Below are 20,052 nucleotides of genomic sequence, written 5' to 3'. Positions count from 1 at the left end.
TTTTCTCTGAACTTCTGTCACATCACTGAAATACCTATTTCTGCAAAGTCTGAATTAGTTGATACATCTGAAATATCTGAAACATCAGACTTTCAGATGCTGTTTTTTTCTCCACCTCTTAGGGCAGATGTGTCTCCATCAATCATGCAATGTTGTCTACATAGCACAGCTGCAAATTTTCAAAACTCTTGAATCTTTGACATCTTTGGGAAATCCTTTTTCTATCACTTGCTTTAGAATTTGAATGAATTTACATTCCCCAAAATTAATTCTTTCTTTGTGAGCATTTGCTTATCCATTGGAGGAATTTCATTTAGCAGAACTAAGGAAAAAACCTTTGGATACAATTGACTAGCATGCAATATTCACAGTGCTTACTATCATTCAATGCCCTCAATATACAGTATCTCACAAAATGCCACCTTCACAATATTTGCTTTGTAGTCCTAATCATTTGGGGCTATTCAGAGTATTTGTTAATCACTTTAAAAATCAATTTACCCTTGCAACAACTTCCAGAACAAATGAATGTTCTGCACCGTTCCAGACAAACAATAGAATCACAAAATGTATATGGATAAATGTATGTGCTACATGAAACATATTTTTCTTTTTATGAAGGAAGGGGAAAGGTCAATTAACTCAGTGACTGTCCAGTTTAAAACAAAAAAAATGAACACTTATTAGCTTGCTTATCCAAGCTCAGTCAATAATTAGCTGTCAGACTTCCCTTCTTATAGTCCAGACTGGAAACAGTCCAATCTACAAGAGTATTGATTAATAGTATTAATTAGACAGCAGGTTAAAATTTCATCACAAGAATTCCAATGAATAACTAACTTTCAAATTAAACACCTTTATATAGGAAGTTATGGTAGCAGAACTCTTGTCCTGTCCTTCTGCTTCTGAATGTAGACATCTAAAGCTTTGCTCTTTTATGGAAAGTGGAGGAGCCTGCATCTGGTTATTGTCTTGGTAACTGCTAAATTTTTAAATTAGTATAAAAATAACCCTCATACTAGCTCAGACTGAGCAATGATTGGCTGAAGACGCTCTCTGCAAGTTTCAGACATGCAAGCATGTTGATATACCACACTGAAAGCATTTGAGATATACCGCTGGTGAGGACAGTGTAGCAAAACTGGTTAGTTTAAACGGTTGGTGATGTGGCACACCAGAGACCTAAATAGATTGTATCAAATCCTGATTCCCATTTACAAAAATAAATTAGATCTGCACGATGATAAATGATATTGCAGAAATTTGAGTGTTACACTCTTACAAAAAGAATCCATTTAAAAATGCTTACATAAATACATGTATGAATCTTCTCCATCAACAATTGGTTTTATCCAGGTTGACCGAGGAGCAGCTGCTGTTATTAATTTGAGACCAACAGGGGGATACAACATGAATGCTATTTCAACTGCTTGAGTCTTATTAATGTTTATATTTTTTGAACCGGAATCTGAAAACAAGCACAGATTTATTTGTGAAAAACAACCATTTCAATGGTATAACATTTAATTTACAGTATCTATAGAATTTATTGCCACAAGATGTGGAACAGTCACTGGTTAAAAGAGAGATGGAGAATAAGCATGTTACTGTTATTATCTCTCATATCTACAGTATACAGTACAGGATTTCCCAATTCAGTGATAACAGCATCAAACCAATACTAGATTCTGGGAAAAAGAAAACAAGTTGCTGCCAGTTTTTAATATGAGGAATTGAATGTATATATTTATTATGTGAGTCAGGGTATCCAAATGAAAAGGAAGTCAGATGAGGAGGGGAAATACATCATTGCCAGCCAGCTCCATCCCTGGGCATACGAAACATTCATACTGTAACAGCATGAGGCAGAAGTACCAGTCACATAAAATCATACAGTTAAGAGACACATCTGAACTCTGTTAGCCCAACTCTCTGTTAGCATGGTTGCATGCTAAACTGCAGATCTTGCAGTTTAGCATGCAACCATCATATCTCTACAGATTGAGAGCTCATTAGTTCCTAAGTAGGTTATTTCATCGTTAAACAGCTACTACCACTGAGAGGTTTCTTCTGATACTTAGCCAAGCTTTCCTCCTCAGTAATTTCCAACCATTATCTCTAGTCCTGTCTTCTGGTAGATGGTACATGAAATAATATGCGTTCCAACTTCTGAGCAAAACTATAATAGATGGTAAACTGGTTGGGAACATTCTGTAACTGGAATGTCTTTACCTTTATGTTATCCAAAAGGGCCAGAATTCAGTTCTGAAAACATTCTCCTGTAGCCATAGGCACTTATTGACCGTGGGTAAGAGAAGGTTAGAAGGTTACAGAACAAGCATGACAGTATGAGATCTCCAAGATGAGCTTTGCTACCTCTGTTCTTCATTGTAATAACCATGCAACATTTTACAAAAAGCAATTAATAAAATCTTTACTCACTCTGATATATATACTGTATAACTATTTAATATTTTTCTTACCATGATAAATACAAACCTTTCTGTTATAGAAAGAAAAGATAATATATGAAGTAATACATAATGGCTGTATTATATAAAATATCACATATGAAGTTGCAACATATATAATCTATCCAGTCTAGCATATACATTTTAAGAATCCAGGTTTGACAAGCTAGAGTCCCCCAGATATACTGAACCTGAATTTTTATCTTAAACTGTCAGGTGGGGACAGACTGGAGTTTTGGTCCAGGCTGAGGCAGGCTGAAATAAATGAAGCCACATTTTAGCCAAAAGTTCTTGTCCAAACTAGTTAAATGAATGTCAAGAGCTCCTAAATATATAAGCTCAGAAAATATTATCACAAAAACCATTTTGGTGATGGGGTTTACTTTCTTCAATATGAAATAAGTGAATGTCATATATTTTTGTCATGTCATTTTTATTGAACAGTCCAGTTCATTAGTAATAAAAACTGTAAACAGAGCAATTCATTCATCAAAATGAAAACTGCTGTATTCATATGTTAAGAAAAGGGGAGCCAACATACACTGCCTTTATTCCTAAATTAATGAAGCATCTGTTGCTTAATTACAATGTCTTCTTAAGTAGAAATATAAGCACATTAATGAAGATTCATACGGTCAAGACTGTAGCAGCTGAAAGGTGAAATTGCTTAAAAAGGCATTTCAAGGCATGTCAGCAAAGGTTTGTAATGAGGAAAAACAAATAAAAGAAGTTAGAACTGCTAGTTTGGAGAATGCCAGTCATATGGCACCTTTCTTCTGCCAAAATACAGTCCCGTTATGGTTGTGTTAACAGAAGGGAAAGGATGGTACTGCAATATGTGAACACATTATGCAAGAGCTAACAACGCTTCCCAGGTCCTATTAACTGTTTAGGGAGTGCCTTTTCACATACTGTAACTTGGACTGAAGCTTCGACCAGCAGCGTATGAAGATGGTTTTAGTTACTGCATTAACACATTTTCATGAGTAGCCCCAAATAATAAAAGAAAAAAAAATGTCAAAAAAGTAGGAAAAAGCAGAAAATTAAACTAGAAAGCCTTCAACATATGAAGAATGAGGAACGACACTTTTTCTAAAAATTCTGTTTAAAAGATACCCCCCAAAATCAATATTTATACTATTTTATTTGGTAGGTTTAACATAATGTAAATTTGTGATCTGCAAAACTTTTCTGCCTTTGAATATTCACATTTCAAGAGGCTTGTTCTGGGATTAGAACAACATTTAGTGTTTTGAGTGTAGTTGTGTGCTCCAGCTATGCCTACTATCTAACTGGATGTTGTGTTGGGACTTATGACTGAATTGCTTTTCTTCAACCTTTGTCTAGTCTAACCAGTCTAGTGACAGGAACTAGTTACACCCCTGCTGCTATAGGTGATGGACTGTTGAAGAAAAACAGCAGCTAAGCACATGGCCCTACAGAATATTGCTCGTAGTTGCATTCCTGCCAAACTACTTGGCAAGTTATAGCTTTTATTTTTAAAAAAGTCTTTACTATAGGAAAGCTGAAGGTCATGTTGGTGGGTGGTTGCAGCTTCTATTGGGTTTCACACAAAAAATGTTGCTAATGCTGTTGAGCCTGTGTAAAAGCAAAAATTAATACCATGTTTAGTTGCTTTGATCCTTGTTATAATATATGTGCTCCATTGCTATGTCGAATTCCTGGACAGCATCATAAAATGCCAAAACTGAAGATTCTGTGTTGCTTCTTATCCTCCTGTGCTGCTAAGTTTTTGTTCTCTTTAACTTCTGCTGAGTGTATTGTCATGTGTATATTTATGGCTAAGAGTGTGGCTATATATAAGCCTATGTGAAATTGCTCTTGTCCTCTTGTGAGCTTTTCAGAATGTATATCTTACTTGCTGGTTGCAGAACAGGTTTTTGCTAGGGTATTGTAATTATAAAGCAAGGGTTTAAGCACCACACTTGGGTATAGCACAATAATGTTAATAATTTGTTGCCTGCCAAATTATTCCTAAATAATGTTCCTAAAGTAGGTAAATAATGTAGATAATATATTAGTTCTCCGTACAGCCATGTGCCTTTATTTAACAATGTGAGATTAATTCTCTAGCAAGAAAGGGCTAAATTCTGGTTAAATTTGTATCAATTCTGTCTTTCAGAAATGTTTTTAAAATGATGTATTTCGATGGGTTTATGCGAATTGGCTGGCTGGTAGAAGTCAATGTAGACTATAGTCCCATCTACTCTTGTAGTATTTGTATGAAAAACAAAAGAGCAAAAGATTCATACTGTGTTGTACTGTATCATTTCTTATAACTAAAACACTTGAAATGTGTTTTGTTCCAGTAATAAATAGAATACTTACTGTTTCATTACATCAGGACACAAACCATGCAGAAAGTTTAGATGGCATGTTTTAGTTGGAGATGTTCTATTTCAAGCTCAGCAGAACATGTTTTCCATTTCATTAATAACCATACTGTAGAAATATTGCAGGAAATTCTGCCCTGATGCTCAGTTGTACAAAATAATTCAATGTTCAAGTGAAAATCGAATCAATCCAATCAAAGAAGGCACACCTGCCTCAATGGGCAGTACAAAAATGTCTAAATAAATACATAAATATGTAAATCGGTGCAACAAAAATTGCAAACTAACCCTCCCTTCTCCTTTTCCAAAGTAAGAGGGAGAGGAAAAGGAAGGAAGGGTTAGGGTTGAGCTCCTGAATAAAAGTTAGGTTATATATCTAATGAATGTTGTTGTTTTCTTAGCATTTGTTCAACATGGTTGCAGCATCTGCTTAACTTTGTACTGTGCTTGCCTAGGTCTTACAGCAAAGTTATCAATGTATGATGTGACAAGGGATTTTGTTTATCCGCTAGCTTGTCCCAGTCTGAGAGGGAATGATTGGTCAGATCATCTGAGTCTTTCAATTCCTCATCCAGAATCTTAACCACTACATTACACTTGCTGTCATAGAACCCTAATGAATGCATAATCAAAATGGCAAGTGGTTGGTTGGATAAGTAGCTGGTAGCAAATAATAAAAAGAACATTTTTTCTTGGTGGAAAATCATAAACTACTGTATATTACAAGTTGCATGATTTCTCACAATAAGAAATGTGATGCACAGCATCCTTTTCAATCATAAAGACAAATATTATCAGGGCTTTTGATCTTAAGGAACCTTTTCTTACTCCATTAACCAACATGAGTCTTTGATCATCCTTGGGGAGTGAAGGTACTAGGGAACAGGGGTAGTTTCTTTTCTATTTTTCTTCTGACTAAAAGCAGAGAAGTGTGGAGAAGAAGCAGAGGATAATATGGTATATTTATTTATTTATTATTTATTTATTAAACAGATTTATAAGGCTGCCCAACTCACACATGGTAACTCCGGATGGCTTACAGAATTAAAAAACATAGAAACACAATAGGCATCCCCTGGTGGCAGCAAACACATTCATATCAGTCACTTGATTGGTTCCAAAGCAGCCTGGGTCGCCAGGCCTGTTGACAGAACCATGCCTTCAGGGACTTCCAGGAAAGGAGCAAGGAGGGGGCCAATCTTATTTCTGGGGGAATGATTTCCAAGGGGAGGGAGCCACTATGGAGAAGGCCCTTTTCCTTGGTCCCACTAGACGTACCTCCCTAACTGAAAGTACCTGCAACATGCCCTGCCTCCCTGCTCTGATGGGCCGGGTAGATGTAACTGGGGAAAGGCGCTCCAGCAAATAACCTGGCCTCAAGCCATGTAGGGCTTTAAAGGTGATAACCAGCACCTTGAATTAGACTGTGAAGCAAAACAGCAACCAATGCAGTTCCCACAAAAGAGGTGACATATGCACAAGTCTAGGCTTGCACAAAACTATGCAGGCCACTGCATTTTCAACCAACTGAATCTTCTGGATACTTTTCAAGGGCAGCCCCATGTAGAGCGTGTTACAATAGTCCAAACGGGAGGTGTCTAGGTTGTGGGTCACTGTGAGAAGGGCCTGTTGGTCCAGGAATGGGTGTAGCTGATGCACAACACAGAGTTGTGCAAAGGCTCTCCTGGCCACAACTGCCTCCTGCTCTTTGAGCAGGAAACATGAGTCCAGGAGAACCCCTAGGTTACACACAGGGTCTGTCTGGGGCACCGCAACCACATCCAAGACCAAAGATGGTAATTCTCTGGAAACCAAAGAGCCCCAAACCCACAGCATTCCATCTTGCCAGGGTTCAACTTCAACCTATTGCTCCCCATCCAGACCTCAACAGCCTCCAGGCTGGGAGAGGGCAATCATGACATCTGGTCCCCATCCAGACCTCAACAGCCTTTTCTGGGAGAGGGCAATCGTGGCATCACTTAACTCACCATGGGCAGAGATGTACAACCCACCCCCAACCCCTGAAGCCACTCCAGAAGGATACCATGGTTGATGGTATTGAAAGCCGCCGAGAGGTCAAGTAGAGCCAGGATGGTTGCAAACCCTCCATCCTGCTCCTGCTAGAGATCATCAAAAAGCACCACCAATGCCGTTTCCATCCCATATCCAGGCCTGAACCCTGACTGAAAGAGGTCCGGATAATCCATTTGATCCAGGATCCTCTGGAGCTGCAGTGCAACCACCTTCTCAACCACATTCTCCAAAAAGGGGAGGTTGGAGACAGGATGAAAACTGTCCATCAGGGTGGGATCCAGCGATGGTTTCTTAAGGAGGAGGCAAACCACAGCCTTTTTAAAAGGCTGTGATACTACCCTCTCCTCCAGAGATGCATTAGTCACCACCAGTACACCCCCAGATGTCACTTCCTGGGAGGCTTTTATTAGCCAGGAGGGACATGGATCCAACACACAGGTGGCCAAGCTCACAGTCCCTGGGATTCTGTCCACTTCCTCAGGAGCAACAGGGTCAAAGTGTTCCCAGATAACTGGGCAAGAACCCATCCCAGGCAACTTAACCAGACCATTATCCACACTGGCATCGAACTGGGATAAGTGATTTTACCTGTCAGAAAATCTGCAAATGCCTCAGTGTGCTCCTGCATGTATACCCCCAAATCCTCCTTACCCAGAAGGAGACAGGTCACCTTAAAAAGAGCTGCCAGGCAATTATCTGCAGATGCAATTCAAACAAAGAAGTATTGCCCCTTCGCTGCATGAATCACCACAAGGTAGGCTTTAATAACAGCTCTTATCTGTATCCAGTTGGATTCGTTCTTTCTCTTCCACCATCAATGCTCTAGACGTCTCTTGATCTGTTCCATTCCTCTCTGTTCCTCTGTATACCATGGAGCCCAACAAGATCCTTGGGTCAGGAGAGGTCACATGGGCACAATCCTGTCTAGAGACTCAGTCACCCTCCTATTTCAGGCAGCAACCAAGGCCTCAGCAGGACTACACAGCAGATCTTCAGTTATAACCCCTAGCTCCCTCTGGAACCCAACAGGGTCCATCAGTCACTGCAGCCCACTCTCCTCCATGATGCTTATAGCATCCATGTAAGTAGGTCCAGCTGCTGCCCTCGACAAAGACCAGGAGAGATTGTCTTCCCTGCCATCTCTGCTGCCATCACATGGTCCACACCATCTTGCTGGAGCCACAGTTTCAGAAATCCAGCTCCCAGACACTGGCTGCTCTTAACTGCTCCAGAAGGAAGCCCATCCAAGGATAAGTCCCAGTGCAGCCCATGAGGGATCCATGGGTTGGGCAGAAACCTGTCTTCCAACACCCAGCACAGTCCTCCAAACAGTTCTACAAGGTCTCTGCTCACTGCACTCTCTCCCTCATGGCTCATGAGAGCTCTCAGTACCAACTCTGCTCCAACTTTCCCTCCAACTCTCCAACTCTCCAACATGTTCCAAATCTCTTCAAAGCTCAAATCACAGCCCTCCACACTTCCCAAGACCTTCAAAAGCCTCACCATCAACCATACTTCAAAAGTTACTACAGAGCCCCTCAAACAACCACCCTCACCACTGCCATCTTAAATATGAAAAATTTCCTTCTCACCCCTATGGGTGGTATTTGTCTTCCTCAACCTTAGGTCCTCTTCCAAAGGCCTGGGAGTTTGAGGGTTCTACGCAGTATCTTAGCTGTTCCTAGCATTGAATTCTTCTGGACAGGTAGTTCTGATGTTGCTCCTGGGATCTATTGGAGCCACTCTCCCAGTTTGGGAGCCACAGCCCTGAGTGCTCCTACCACCACTGGGACCACTTTGGCCTTCACTTCTACATCCTCTCTAGTTCTTCCTTCAGGTCCTGGTACTTCTCCAGCTTGTCATACTCCTTCTTCCTGATGTTGCTTTCACTTGGTACCACTACATCTATCACCATTACTGTCTTCTGGTCCTTGTCTACCACCACGATGTCTGGTTGGTTGGCCAATACTTGCCTGTCCATCTGGATCTGGAAGTCCCACAGGATCTTAGCCCTATTATTCTCCATGAGAATAATATTATTATAGATAATAGAATATTAGAATAGAATAGAATAGAATAGAATAGAATAGAATAGAATAGAATAGAATAGAATAGAATAGAATAGAATAGAATAGAATAGAATAGAATAGAATAATATTATTCTCCTTCTGTTGAATCTCCCATCTGGACTTGGGAGGGTCTAGCCCATACACTGTGCTGATGTTCCTGTACACAATGCCAGCTACTTGGTTGTGCCATTCAGTGTATGCTGTTCCTGCCTGCATCTTACACCCTGCCACTATGTGTTGGACTGTCTCTGAGGCTTCTGCACAGTCTGCACCTCGGGTCCTGTCTAGTGTGGTAGACCCCTGCTTCTATAGATCTGGTGTTTAGTGCCTGTTTTTGTGCTGCTATGATCAGTGCCTACACACACACACACACACACAGACAGAGGTATGTGTAACGCATCATTCTTACTATTAATTTATATTGCTAACCAGTTTTTTTAATGTTCACAGTGTATTATGTGCAATACAATAGTTCTAGTCCATGTGATCAAACAGAAATTCTCTCCAAACTAACTCCACAGTATTTTATTACAACGTGAGTATAATTTGCAAAACATTAATAAACCATTTGTCTGCAACAAAAGATGAATGATATTAAACTGATGGTCTCATTCCTCTGAAAGCTGTGGCTTACAATATTAATTAGTCTTCCGATTGTGTAAAAGATTAATAAAAGAAGAGGGGAGATTCAATCACAGACAGAAGGCAAACATGAGAATCTTTTAATGAAAAATAATTTGTAACTTTTCAAAGTTGCATAGTAAAATTATTGCCTACTGTTCAAAATACGTGAAAATAGTTTATTGTAAATTTTATGTGGGTTTCCCCCATTAAGATCAAAGACATTTAAATATACATAATTATTATGGAACTGCATGCAGTGTCTTATTCAAACATAGACTTGAACTAAAGCCACCCCTATGTATTTAAGAGACATTTAAAGCAGGACTAGTTTTAAGCAGGACTAGCTTTAAGGAATAAAAGGTTTTGCTAATAATACCATTGTCTTATTCATACATATATGAACATATATGTACACTGATACGTAATCTATAAAGCCAGTTTGGTGTAGTAGTTACGACATTGGGCTAGAAACTAGGAGACTGTAAGTTCTAGTCATGCCTTAGGCACAAAGCCAGCTGGATGACCTTGGGCCACTCACACTGTCTCAGCCCTAAGAAGGAGGCAATGGCAAACCACTTCCAAAATCTTGCCAAGGAAACTGCAGGGACCAGTCCAGGCAGTCACCAGGAGTCAACACTGACTTTAAGGCCAAAAAACAAACAAACAACCCCACTCTAATCCAACAGGACTTTAAGCAACTTACATTGCCTTCTTGCAATAAAAGAATTAAAAATAGTATAATAAAATGAAACAATAATACAAACTTATAATAAACATTACTAAAGACTTTTGTTTACTTTAAATAAAATTGTAATATTAGAAGTCCAGATGCTCTGAACTTCCATTAGCCCTAGCCAACATAGGCAGTAGTACAAAAAGTTAACAATTGTAATCTAGCATATGGAGGGCTATAACTTAATATATTTGCAATACTACATTTCTGTTTCATAATACATTTTTCAAATATATGTCTACTTTCAACATAGCCAATCATTTATTTAAACTATTTTATCATCCATTTATATAAAGCATGAGCATTTTTAGAATCCAATAGTACCCTGTGAACAGAAACAAGAACAAAAATCTAGCCCCAAAAGGTTCAAGAAAACAATTGATTATGGAATACAGACAGCTAAGTAATAAGTCCATGACAACTATAATGGCTTTAGTTGTGAAAAGGTTGCAAATAATCTTGCAATATACTGTAGAGTTCTTGTTACTTGTATTTATAAGAATGTACATGGTATTGCTAGCCCATGAAATTCAAAGTCCTCTGAGTCCCCACAGTGATGAGTTTTGGGATACTTAACAACAAACTCAAGCTCAACTCTGTCAGTTGAATTAAAAATAAATGCATACAATAGAGTAGATGAGGCATTAAAAGAATCTCAGGTTCTTACTGCTAGTGTGGGCATTCTAATCCAGTAAACTGGAAACAGGACATCTAAGTTGCACAAATGTCTTCCCAATTTTGACTGATCTCTTTTCCAGCTGTGTGCTTATATGATCACAATCCAACATTATTCCATAGGAGGCCCTCCAGAAAAGATTTTCAAGTGACTGTAATAGTTCAAGGAGAACACAAAACCTTAGCAGTAATCCTTATTTCCTACATGCATTGATGGGATAAAAGCAATTGACTAGAAAAGGTCAAGTTTGATACCATGCTGGATAGCTTTATGAAACATAAACCCAGAAAAAGGACTGCTGTGGGGAGAAAAGAGCAAATTTCATATTGGGGAATCCCCTGCAGTCTAGTTCTTGGCACAACAGAAAATATGTTGATTCATCTAATAAACATTTTAAAATAATTTTTATTGAAAAACCTAATAACAATAGTAAAAACCAATGCAAACAAAACTAAGAATAAAGAAAGAGAATAGAACGTGCAAAGAAAAAAGAAGAGAAAAGAGAAGGAGAAAAGAAATATTTAAAGAAGTGACTTCTGATCTTCATCACAATAAGTACAAGCAAACTTACTAATCCTTCACCCCTTATAAGGTTACACACAATTATCTCTTCTTCCCATAACCCATCCTTTATTCATACAAAATCCATAAATCATTAACATTTCAGTCCTGATGTCAGCAAAAAGTCCATAAAGAGTTCCCAGAGCTTTACAGAAATGTGTCTTGTTTTGACCTTGGTCAAACAAACTACCCTTGTACTCCTCCCTTTTGCTTCCAACAGTCTTAGTCTTTAATTCATTCAGTTGTTCTTGCTGGATTTGATCTCTCTTCAGATTTTCTTTTTCCCATCTCAAAGGCTTTTATAAATCCAGTAAGTACTTTTGTAAAAAAATTTTTGTAAAAATAAAAGTATTTTTGTAAAAAAATCTCACGGGAGCGAGATGGAGGCAGGGCATCCATCCTTGCTCTTCTTGACGTCTCAGCAGCTTTTGATACCATTGACCATGGTATCCTTCTGGACCGACTTAGGGAGTTGGGGGGGGGGGTGGCGTGGTTCTGTGCTGGTTCACCTCCTCCCTCCAGGGTCAGTCCCAGTCGGTGTTGATAGGGAGCAAGAGATCCGGCCCGCGGCCCCTCCTTTGTGGGGTGCCACAGGGTTCGGTACTCTCTCCGCTCCTTTTTAACATCTACTTGAAACGACTGGGTGAAATCATCTGTCACTACAGGGTATCATCAATATGCGGATGATACCCAATTATACATCTCCATCCCAGGTGAAGTAAGTGATGCTGTGGCCACCCTTTCTGAGTGCCTGGAGGCTGTGGGGGCCTGGATGGGGGACAACAGGTTGTGGCTGAACCCGGGGAAGATGGAGTGGCTGTGGATTAATGGCTCCTCGATTTCTGGGAAATTGTCATCTTTAGTTCTGGATGGGGTTGCACTGCCCCAGACAGACCCGGTGCGTAACTTGGGGGTCCTCCTGGACTCATGGCTCCTGCTCAAACAGCAGGTGGCAGCTGTGCCTCGGAGGGCCTTTGTGCAACTTCATGTTCTGCGCCAGTTATGCCCCTTCCTGGAGCAAGACGCCCTTTGAATGGTCGCTCATGCCCTGGTTATCTCCCATATAGACTACTGCAATGCGCTCTACATGGGGCTACCCTTGAAGAGTATCCGGAAGCTACAGCTGGTGCAAAATGCAGCTGTGTGGGTGATCTTGGGTTTCCCAAGATCAGCACACGCCACTCCTTTGCTCCATGAGCTGCATTGGTTGCCAGTATGCTTCCAGGTCCAATTCAAGGTGTTGGTTATGACCTTTAAATCCCTACATGGCACAGGTCCAGGTTACCTAAGGGACCATCTCCTCCCCATCACATCAGCCTGTACCACACGGTTGTGCAGAGAGGGCATGCTACGGATGCCGTCTGCAAGAGAATTCCATCTGGCGGGGTCCAGGCGGCAGGCCTTCTCTGCAATAGCACCTGTCCCTTGGAATATCCTTCCCCCAGAAGTGAGATTGGCTCCCTCCCTCCTGGACTTTAGGAAACAGCTAAAGAGCTGGTTCTGTAATTATGCCTGGGGCGGGAGGGAGAGTAGCCATTCTTGTGGATGGTTAGTTCGTTAGAAGTACCCAGCTCTGCCTGCAAATTATAAAGAACTTTCAGCCATCGAGGTGTTTATTATATTTATTGTATTATGTATTACAGTGTTTTATAGTTTTATATTTTTATTTATGTTTTATTGTAAACTGCCCAGAATCCCTTTTGGGAGATGAGCGGTGATAAATTTGATTAACAAATAAATAAACAAATAAAATAAATCCAGTAAGAAGTCATTATCCAGGTCATTCTCTTGGTTTATCATTTGTATTTCCACTTTAACTGTTATTTCTGTCTTATAATCTCCTTTTTTTTATTTTCAAGTATTTCAATTATTTATTTATATTCTATTATTTCTGCATCAGGTGAGGTTTGTTTCAGCTTTCTATCCTGTAGATCTTCCAAGGTATTCTCTTCCCCATCTCTTATTTCTTCTTTAACATCTTTTGAAAATAATCTATCCATAGAAGCAGACATTTTAGCTGCTCTTTTCTGACCTTATTGTTCAAAAATCTCCTGAAGTATTTCTCATGTCATACCATTTCTGTCATTTTGTCCCAATGCTGACCAAAAACAAAAAACAAGCCTTTCTCTCTCCCCCCACGCCTTTTCCCTTTTCTGTCTGGAATCTTTAATCCCCTCTAGTGTCCAATTTCTGAAATCATAAAGTCTCAAATTCCTGTTACGACTTAAGATAGACTAAACAATCTAGTTCCCGCAAAGGTGCTATTTATTTATATAATTATTTCCAAAATCTTATAGCAAAAATCCTAATATTCCAAATTTGTCTGGTCTCTTAATTTGTTTATAACTTTCTTGAGTTAAAGTCTTTTTCTTGAGTTAAAGTCTTGTTTATTTCAAATTATTTAAATTCTTAAGCTTATAGTTAATTTTTCTTTTATTCTGGAAGAGGTGGCTTTGCAAATTTGTCATTTTGAAGATCTCTATTAGCCTTAGGATAGTTAAATAATTTATTTCCAAAAGTGATTAGAAAGTGAGGGTAATGAATCCAGTGTCCTTAAAAAGGCTCTGCCACAGTTGAGAGCTTGATGGCTTTTCTTCATCTCCCAGGACTCAAACCTGTGGGAAACCACTGTCCTGAGGTGTCCTCATGAGAAGCACCTGACTGGAGCACAAATGGATGATCTGCATCCTCTCCTTTTCTTGAGAGGTCCTGTGGGTCTGGTCTACTTGCTGGTCTTTCAGCCATGGCCACAACATCGTCATCTGCTCTTTCAGAGACATGTTAATTCACCATTCCACACCTGGAAGTCTCCATCTAATAAACATTTTTCTTGGTGTTTAATATCTCTGTGGCATAATGTTAGTTGGCTCAGATCATGTAGACTGGAAGAAGGATGAGAGGCATAGAAAAAAAAATTCCCTTCCATATGGAGAATCAATTTTTTTTCTCTAACTTCACAGCTGAGGTGTTTTCTTCACATTTTCCCTCCCTGATCTACAGTACAGGCATACCTTGTTTTATTGCGCTTCACTTTGTTGAACTTTGCAGTTATTGTTTTTTTTTAACAAATTGAAGGTTTGTGGCAACCCTGCATTGAGCAAGTCTATCAGTGCCATTTTTCCAACAGCAAAAGGATCAGATGATGATTAGCATTTTTAGCAATAAAGAATGTTTTAATTAAGGTATGTACATTGTTTTTTAGTCATAATACTATTGCACACTTATAGACTACAATATAGTATAAACATAACTTTTATATGCACTGGGAAACCCCAAAATTTGTGTCACTAGCTTTATTGCAATATTTGCTTTATTGCAGTGGTCTGCAATCTTTCCAAGGTATGCCTTGTCCCTGGTGGTGCAAGAATGCAAAATGCTTAACTCTGTACTAATTGTAAACTTATTCACTAAAAGGACAAGTTAAAGGGGGGAGAAATACTGGAACAATGAGGCAAAATAATCATGTGAGAATCAATTTACATATGTATCATATGAATCGGTATCATAGTGCAAAGATAAAACATTCATGTATTTTGGTTGCAGTATTTATTTGATAATTTTATATCATATGTTTCCTCCATGAACTCCAAGTGATATCTCCCTTCTCCAGTTTTAATCCCAACAACCCAATGAAATAGATTAGGCTGGGATAATGACTTGCCAAAGGTTACCAAGGGGTGACTTTTCTTGACTGAGTATTTAATATAAAAACCCACAAGGTGATGATAAGAAAGCTGTTAAAGACTGAGTATGAACTTGGTCCTGGCTGTTCCTTGCATTATTCTAGTACCCAAACCATTGTACCATATTGTCCATGAAGAGAAGGGTATTTACTTCTTGCCAGTGGTAGTATTCTTTGGAATAGAGAGCCCAGGAGAAATTGAGATCAAAATCCATATTCTAACAGTTAATGCATTAATGCAGATCTTCCCTGTATTAATTTATAGATTCTAAATATTTTGGAAACAGAACATGTCTTTTCTATCCTATAAAGCAGGAGTACATAATCTATTTATATCAGAGACAGTATGAAATCAGACCAAAGGGAAAATGAGTGTGTTCATTCACAAGCCGGTCATATCCAAAGACTGATTTAGTCTGTTACTATACTACTTTCCACTATTACAAAACTCAAGTAGTAGAAGCCATGTTTTTCTTAAAGCCCTATCCATTTCATTTTCATAAACTGATTCTTGTCCAATGTATCTTAAACCTTCTTAATGTTAACTCTGGCTTAACTGTTAAATTACTTTCTAAATAAGAACAGCAAATGGGTGAGGTTGGGCCTCCTTAAAAAGCCATGGGAGAAGCATACTGTAGATGATGTATTTGTGCTATAAAACATCTTGTATATTGATAGTATTCAATAAAGAAAAATTAAGCAGACTAAAGTCAAAATCTCATATATCTGGACATCCTTCAACAGATCTGTCACCATCACCTTGTGGGTGTTCTACATTTGTACAAATTTATACATTCTCTTGTACTTGTAGTGTGTTACATACTATTGATAAGTGATAATACCACTGAAACTGATGCTAAGGAAAATTGCAGGAACAGATGTAACAATGCTTCCAATTTATGTCTGATGTTCAAGTCACCAGGATTGCTCTTTTTAGCTGTAAAATTATTATCCACGTGGTTTTCTATTTCTAACAGGATTCTAAATATTTCAGAAACAAGACTTCTTAAATGATATTTCTCATAGCATTTTAATCTTAAAATTACTACTCTAAACTCTGAAATCAACACAGGCTTTCTAAAGTTCATGAACTTCATAATTAAGCCATTTTCCAAAATATGATTTTAATATAGCATGCCATTTTTCATTAAATGGCTTTTAAAACTTATTCCATGAACACAGCATGGATAAAACATGTAGGGTTTTAAATCACACTGGCACTTTCCTCCTTATATTATCAAAGTAATATTGCAAAGAAACCCTACATCCTCATTGTTCTATTATTAACTAAACCTTCTCCTTTTTAGATGTAGAGCTTATAAGAGATTTATAATGGTGCACAGTAATTTTACAAAAGTATAAATCTCCTGCCTTAGGTTCCATAGATCTGGACACATTCTGATAAATCAATACTTTATAATTGTCCCCAAAGACAGCTATTTTGTGAATGAATATATACCTTTTCCAGCAGTCATTTTGCAAGACCACATACATCTCCTCAAAATTTCCTGAGTGTTCACCAGCCCCAAAGGCCAAGGATGCTTGCCTTAGGTATTTATCCAGCTTAAGCAGAAATCTCTCCTGTACTGGCAGAGGCTATTTCTGAATAATGGAAACATATGACCATCTGTTGAAGCCATAGAACTGGCACATCTCTGCTAATGAAATGCTGATCCTAATATAATAGGAAATATAATATTTATAATTACTAGAGCCAATATGATGCCCCACACCCACTACTATTGCAAGAATAGATGCATGTCTACAGCAGCTCTCCCTAACTTGCTCTGTTCCAGATGTGTCTGATTAAAACTCCAAGGTTTCCCAGTCATTGTATCTTTTCTAGTATCTAGAATAATAGAGACCTTAATGTGATTCCCATTAATCAGGTCTTCAGTCTCTAATTACCACAAAAATGTGTACATGAAAGTCCCAGGTAAGTAGCTATGTTGTTGTTTTTTTAATGGGAATTCTGTAATATCTATACTTCCTATCAAATATTATGTTATAGATTATTAATCTACACTATTACTCAGAAGAATAGTGTTCAGCTTATTTAGGAATAGGCTGCTTTCCTCCAAAGCAGCACTGAGATTCTTTAGTCTACCATCTTCTTCACCAACCTCTCCTCTTCACACTTGGCCCCTCGCTTTGCTTTTTCCTCCATAGGCTACCATGCCTCTTCACAAACTGGGGAAAAAAGGGCTTTCTTGGTGACCAGAGAGAGCTTCCCTTGACATCAGTGAAAGCCGCCTTAAAGCTTTATTGCAGTCAGATACAATCATTTTGTGTTGTTTGTTTTCTTTTGCAGCTACACATGTTATCTATGGCTGGGTGAGAATATGACTGGAAAGTAAGCCATCACAGCCACACCGTAATGGAAGGTGACCCTGCCAATTGCTCATTTATGGTGTCACTTCCTGCCATAGCTACCATAACCCTTGGGAAGAAAACTAGCTGTTTGAGGTTTGCGGGGCTTATAGACCTGTTTTTGTTATCAAATCTCAAGTGTCCTCCCTGGCTCAGTGTACCTTATACAACTTAAGTGACAAATTTTTGGTCAAGTGACATTTTTGAAAAATAAGCCCTCTAAATAGATGCCGTAAATTTCTTTCCATATCCTAACTTAGCTTTGAAATCCTCATCAGTACTTTATTCCAAATATTCTCACACAGAATTATAATGGCATCTACTAGGAAACCCTAGTAAAGGAGGGCTAGATACCTCATCAACAGAGATCTACTTGGCAAAAATGTTGTTATATTTTCACACAAAACACCTTTATTCTCCAAGTCTTTTAAGTCCTTTGCTTTTATGCAGCATTTTTAGAATTTATTAGTTTTGTTTTAGTATATGCTACTTTTGATTTCTATTTTAATTCATTGTGATTTTTTTTTAGTTTGACTGTTATGGATTTGTTTTTATGGTTTGTCACTCTGAGAACATTTTCAGAACAAAAATAACAAATAAATATCAATTTGGAAAGTCAATTATTTTTCCCTGTTGAGAAAAAGTAGTTAAAACACATACTTGTTCATTCACAATGAAACAAGAATTCAAATATTTAATTTATACTTTGTATAAAAGTCAGACTCCATAATTATGACTTCATTCAAACTTGAGTGCATCTTTAAATTCAAAAAACCCCCTGCTACTTTAATAACTTAGTTCTCTGGGGGTTTTGTTTTTGTTTTTGTTTTTGTCCTTTAATTCTGAAAGAAAGGAATCCAAACAATTTTTCATCCCTTATTTTACTAAGAAAACATCAAATTCCTTGTGAAAGCCCAAGTTCTTGGCTTGGGAATCCTCTTGGATATGACTGAATAAACAGTAAGGACAGCTGTGGCTAGGAATATATTGTTTTTTCAAGCTTAGTGGCCTCCGTTTCACAAACTGTTGGCCCTGCAGTCACAAGACTGAATTACTATTAAAGATTCTGTACTTGGTTGGTTTTGAACAGACCAGAAACCTTACCATGTGCAGAATATCACTGGGGGAAAATGACCACAGTTATTTTGTCTTGCATGTCATTTTCCTTTTATATTTACAGTGATTTCCAGTTATCTTTAGGTCTAGCTGAAAATGCTTGCCATTTCCCATTATTGTTAGTTCAAAACAGTTTAGAAACAGTACATACGAAAGACCAAATCTTCTGAGCTTGCTTTCTAATCCATTAGACACTCTTGTGTCTGAATTTCCAGCCATATGAAGGTACATCTTACCTCATGTCTAATCTCTTTTTCTATGATCATCTTTAATTGAATTTTTCAATCACTTATCTACAAAATTAATTTTATGCCATTCTAACTACTTAATTTCACCCTTATATTTATTATTTTAACATTTGTTTTAATATATATTTTTTTTAAAAATGGCAAGTCACCTTGATACTATTTAATGGAAAAATGCAATATACATAATTAATTAATAAATATTATAAAATATGCTTCCTTGCTTAATTATAAGAATAGAATAGAAGGATATAAAACAGAATTTCACATTGTGTCTACATTACTTCCCAAATACTAAAAGGGGGCAATGTTATATCATCAGGAGATGTCATATCAGAGACTTTTGAAATACCAGGTGGAGTCTATCACAGTCCCGTATTTAATCCCTTGCTTACCTGTTCTAAAGCCTCCAATTTAGCAATGCAGACATATCTGCTTACTTCTTAAAACAGAAGTGTTACATTCATCTGGAAAGGCTACTGCCCCTAGTTTATACCAAGCTCTCTACTTTCTTTATTCATAAATTCAGTGAAATATTTTTTGTTGTAAGATTTGACCTTACGACCACAACATGATTACTTTACATTCCTGAGAAGAAAACACCTGATAAATATGCTGTTGTAGGCTGATACACCTGATCAGGCTGAAACATCTGATATTTTCATTGATAAAATAAATATGGATTAAAATGACTGCCTTGAACACCTACCTACATTTCAGATTCAGAACTAGAGTCATGGTTACTTCATTGTGCCTTGCATAGCCCAATACTTTTTTCTTTTTTTTTTGCTACTCCACCCCATATCCAGGCACAATAAACTCTGTATAGTTGCAGCCAAACAGGCATCCAAATAAAGATTTACAGTATATTTGCAGAAGGAAAAGAGAACCTTTTACAACCCTGAAAAAAGCTTTGAGAGATACATTCCAATTTTGATGTGGCCAAGTGGACAAAGCTAAACAAGGAGACCTTTTCAAAGTTAGCAAGGGCATATTTCTTTCCTTCTCATACCTACTCTGAGGTAAGCAAAGTAAAATACATTCTTCTCACACACCTACTCAGAAGTGACTCTCATTAGACTCTGTGAGGCATATATAACTTCACATTTACTTCTCT

The 20,052-nt window shown here is 38.0% G+C and overlaps 1 protein-coding gene across 1 annotated transcript in view; it reads right to left on the bottom strand.

Annotated features, from left to right (window-relative positions):
* The window catches only part of IQCM (IQ motif containing M), a 104,601-nt gene that overhangs the window by 18,485 nt on the left and 66,064 nt on the right, over nt 1-20,052 (bottom strand). Inside the window, exon 9 of the mRNA XM_063310722.1 lies at nt 1,310-1,468. Within this exon, the coding sequence (XP_063166792.1) occupies nt 1,310-1,468 (159 nt within the window). The remainder of the gene's footprint in view (nt 1-1,309; nt 1,469-20,052) is intronic.

This window comes from Candoia aspera, chromosome 8, assembly GCF_035149785.1.
Source record: "Candoia aspera isolate rCanAsp1 chromosome 8, rCanAsp1.hap2, whole genome shotgun sequence".
Taxonomy (NCBI): Eukaryota; Metazoa; Chordata; class Lepidosauria; order Squamata; family Boidae; genus Candoia; species Candoia aspera.
This window is presented reverse-complemented; position numbering and strand designations above follow the sequence as displayed.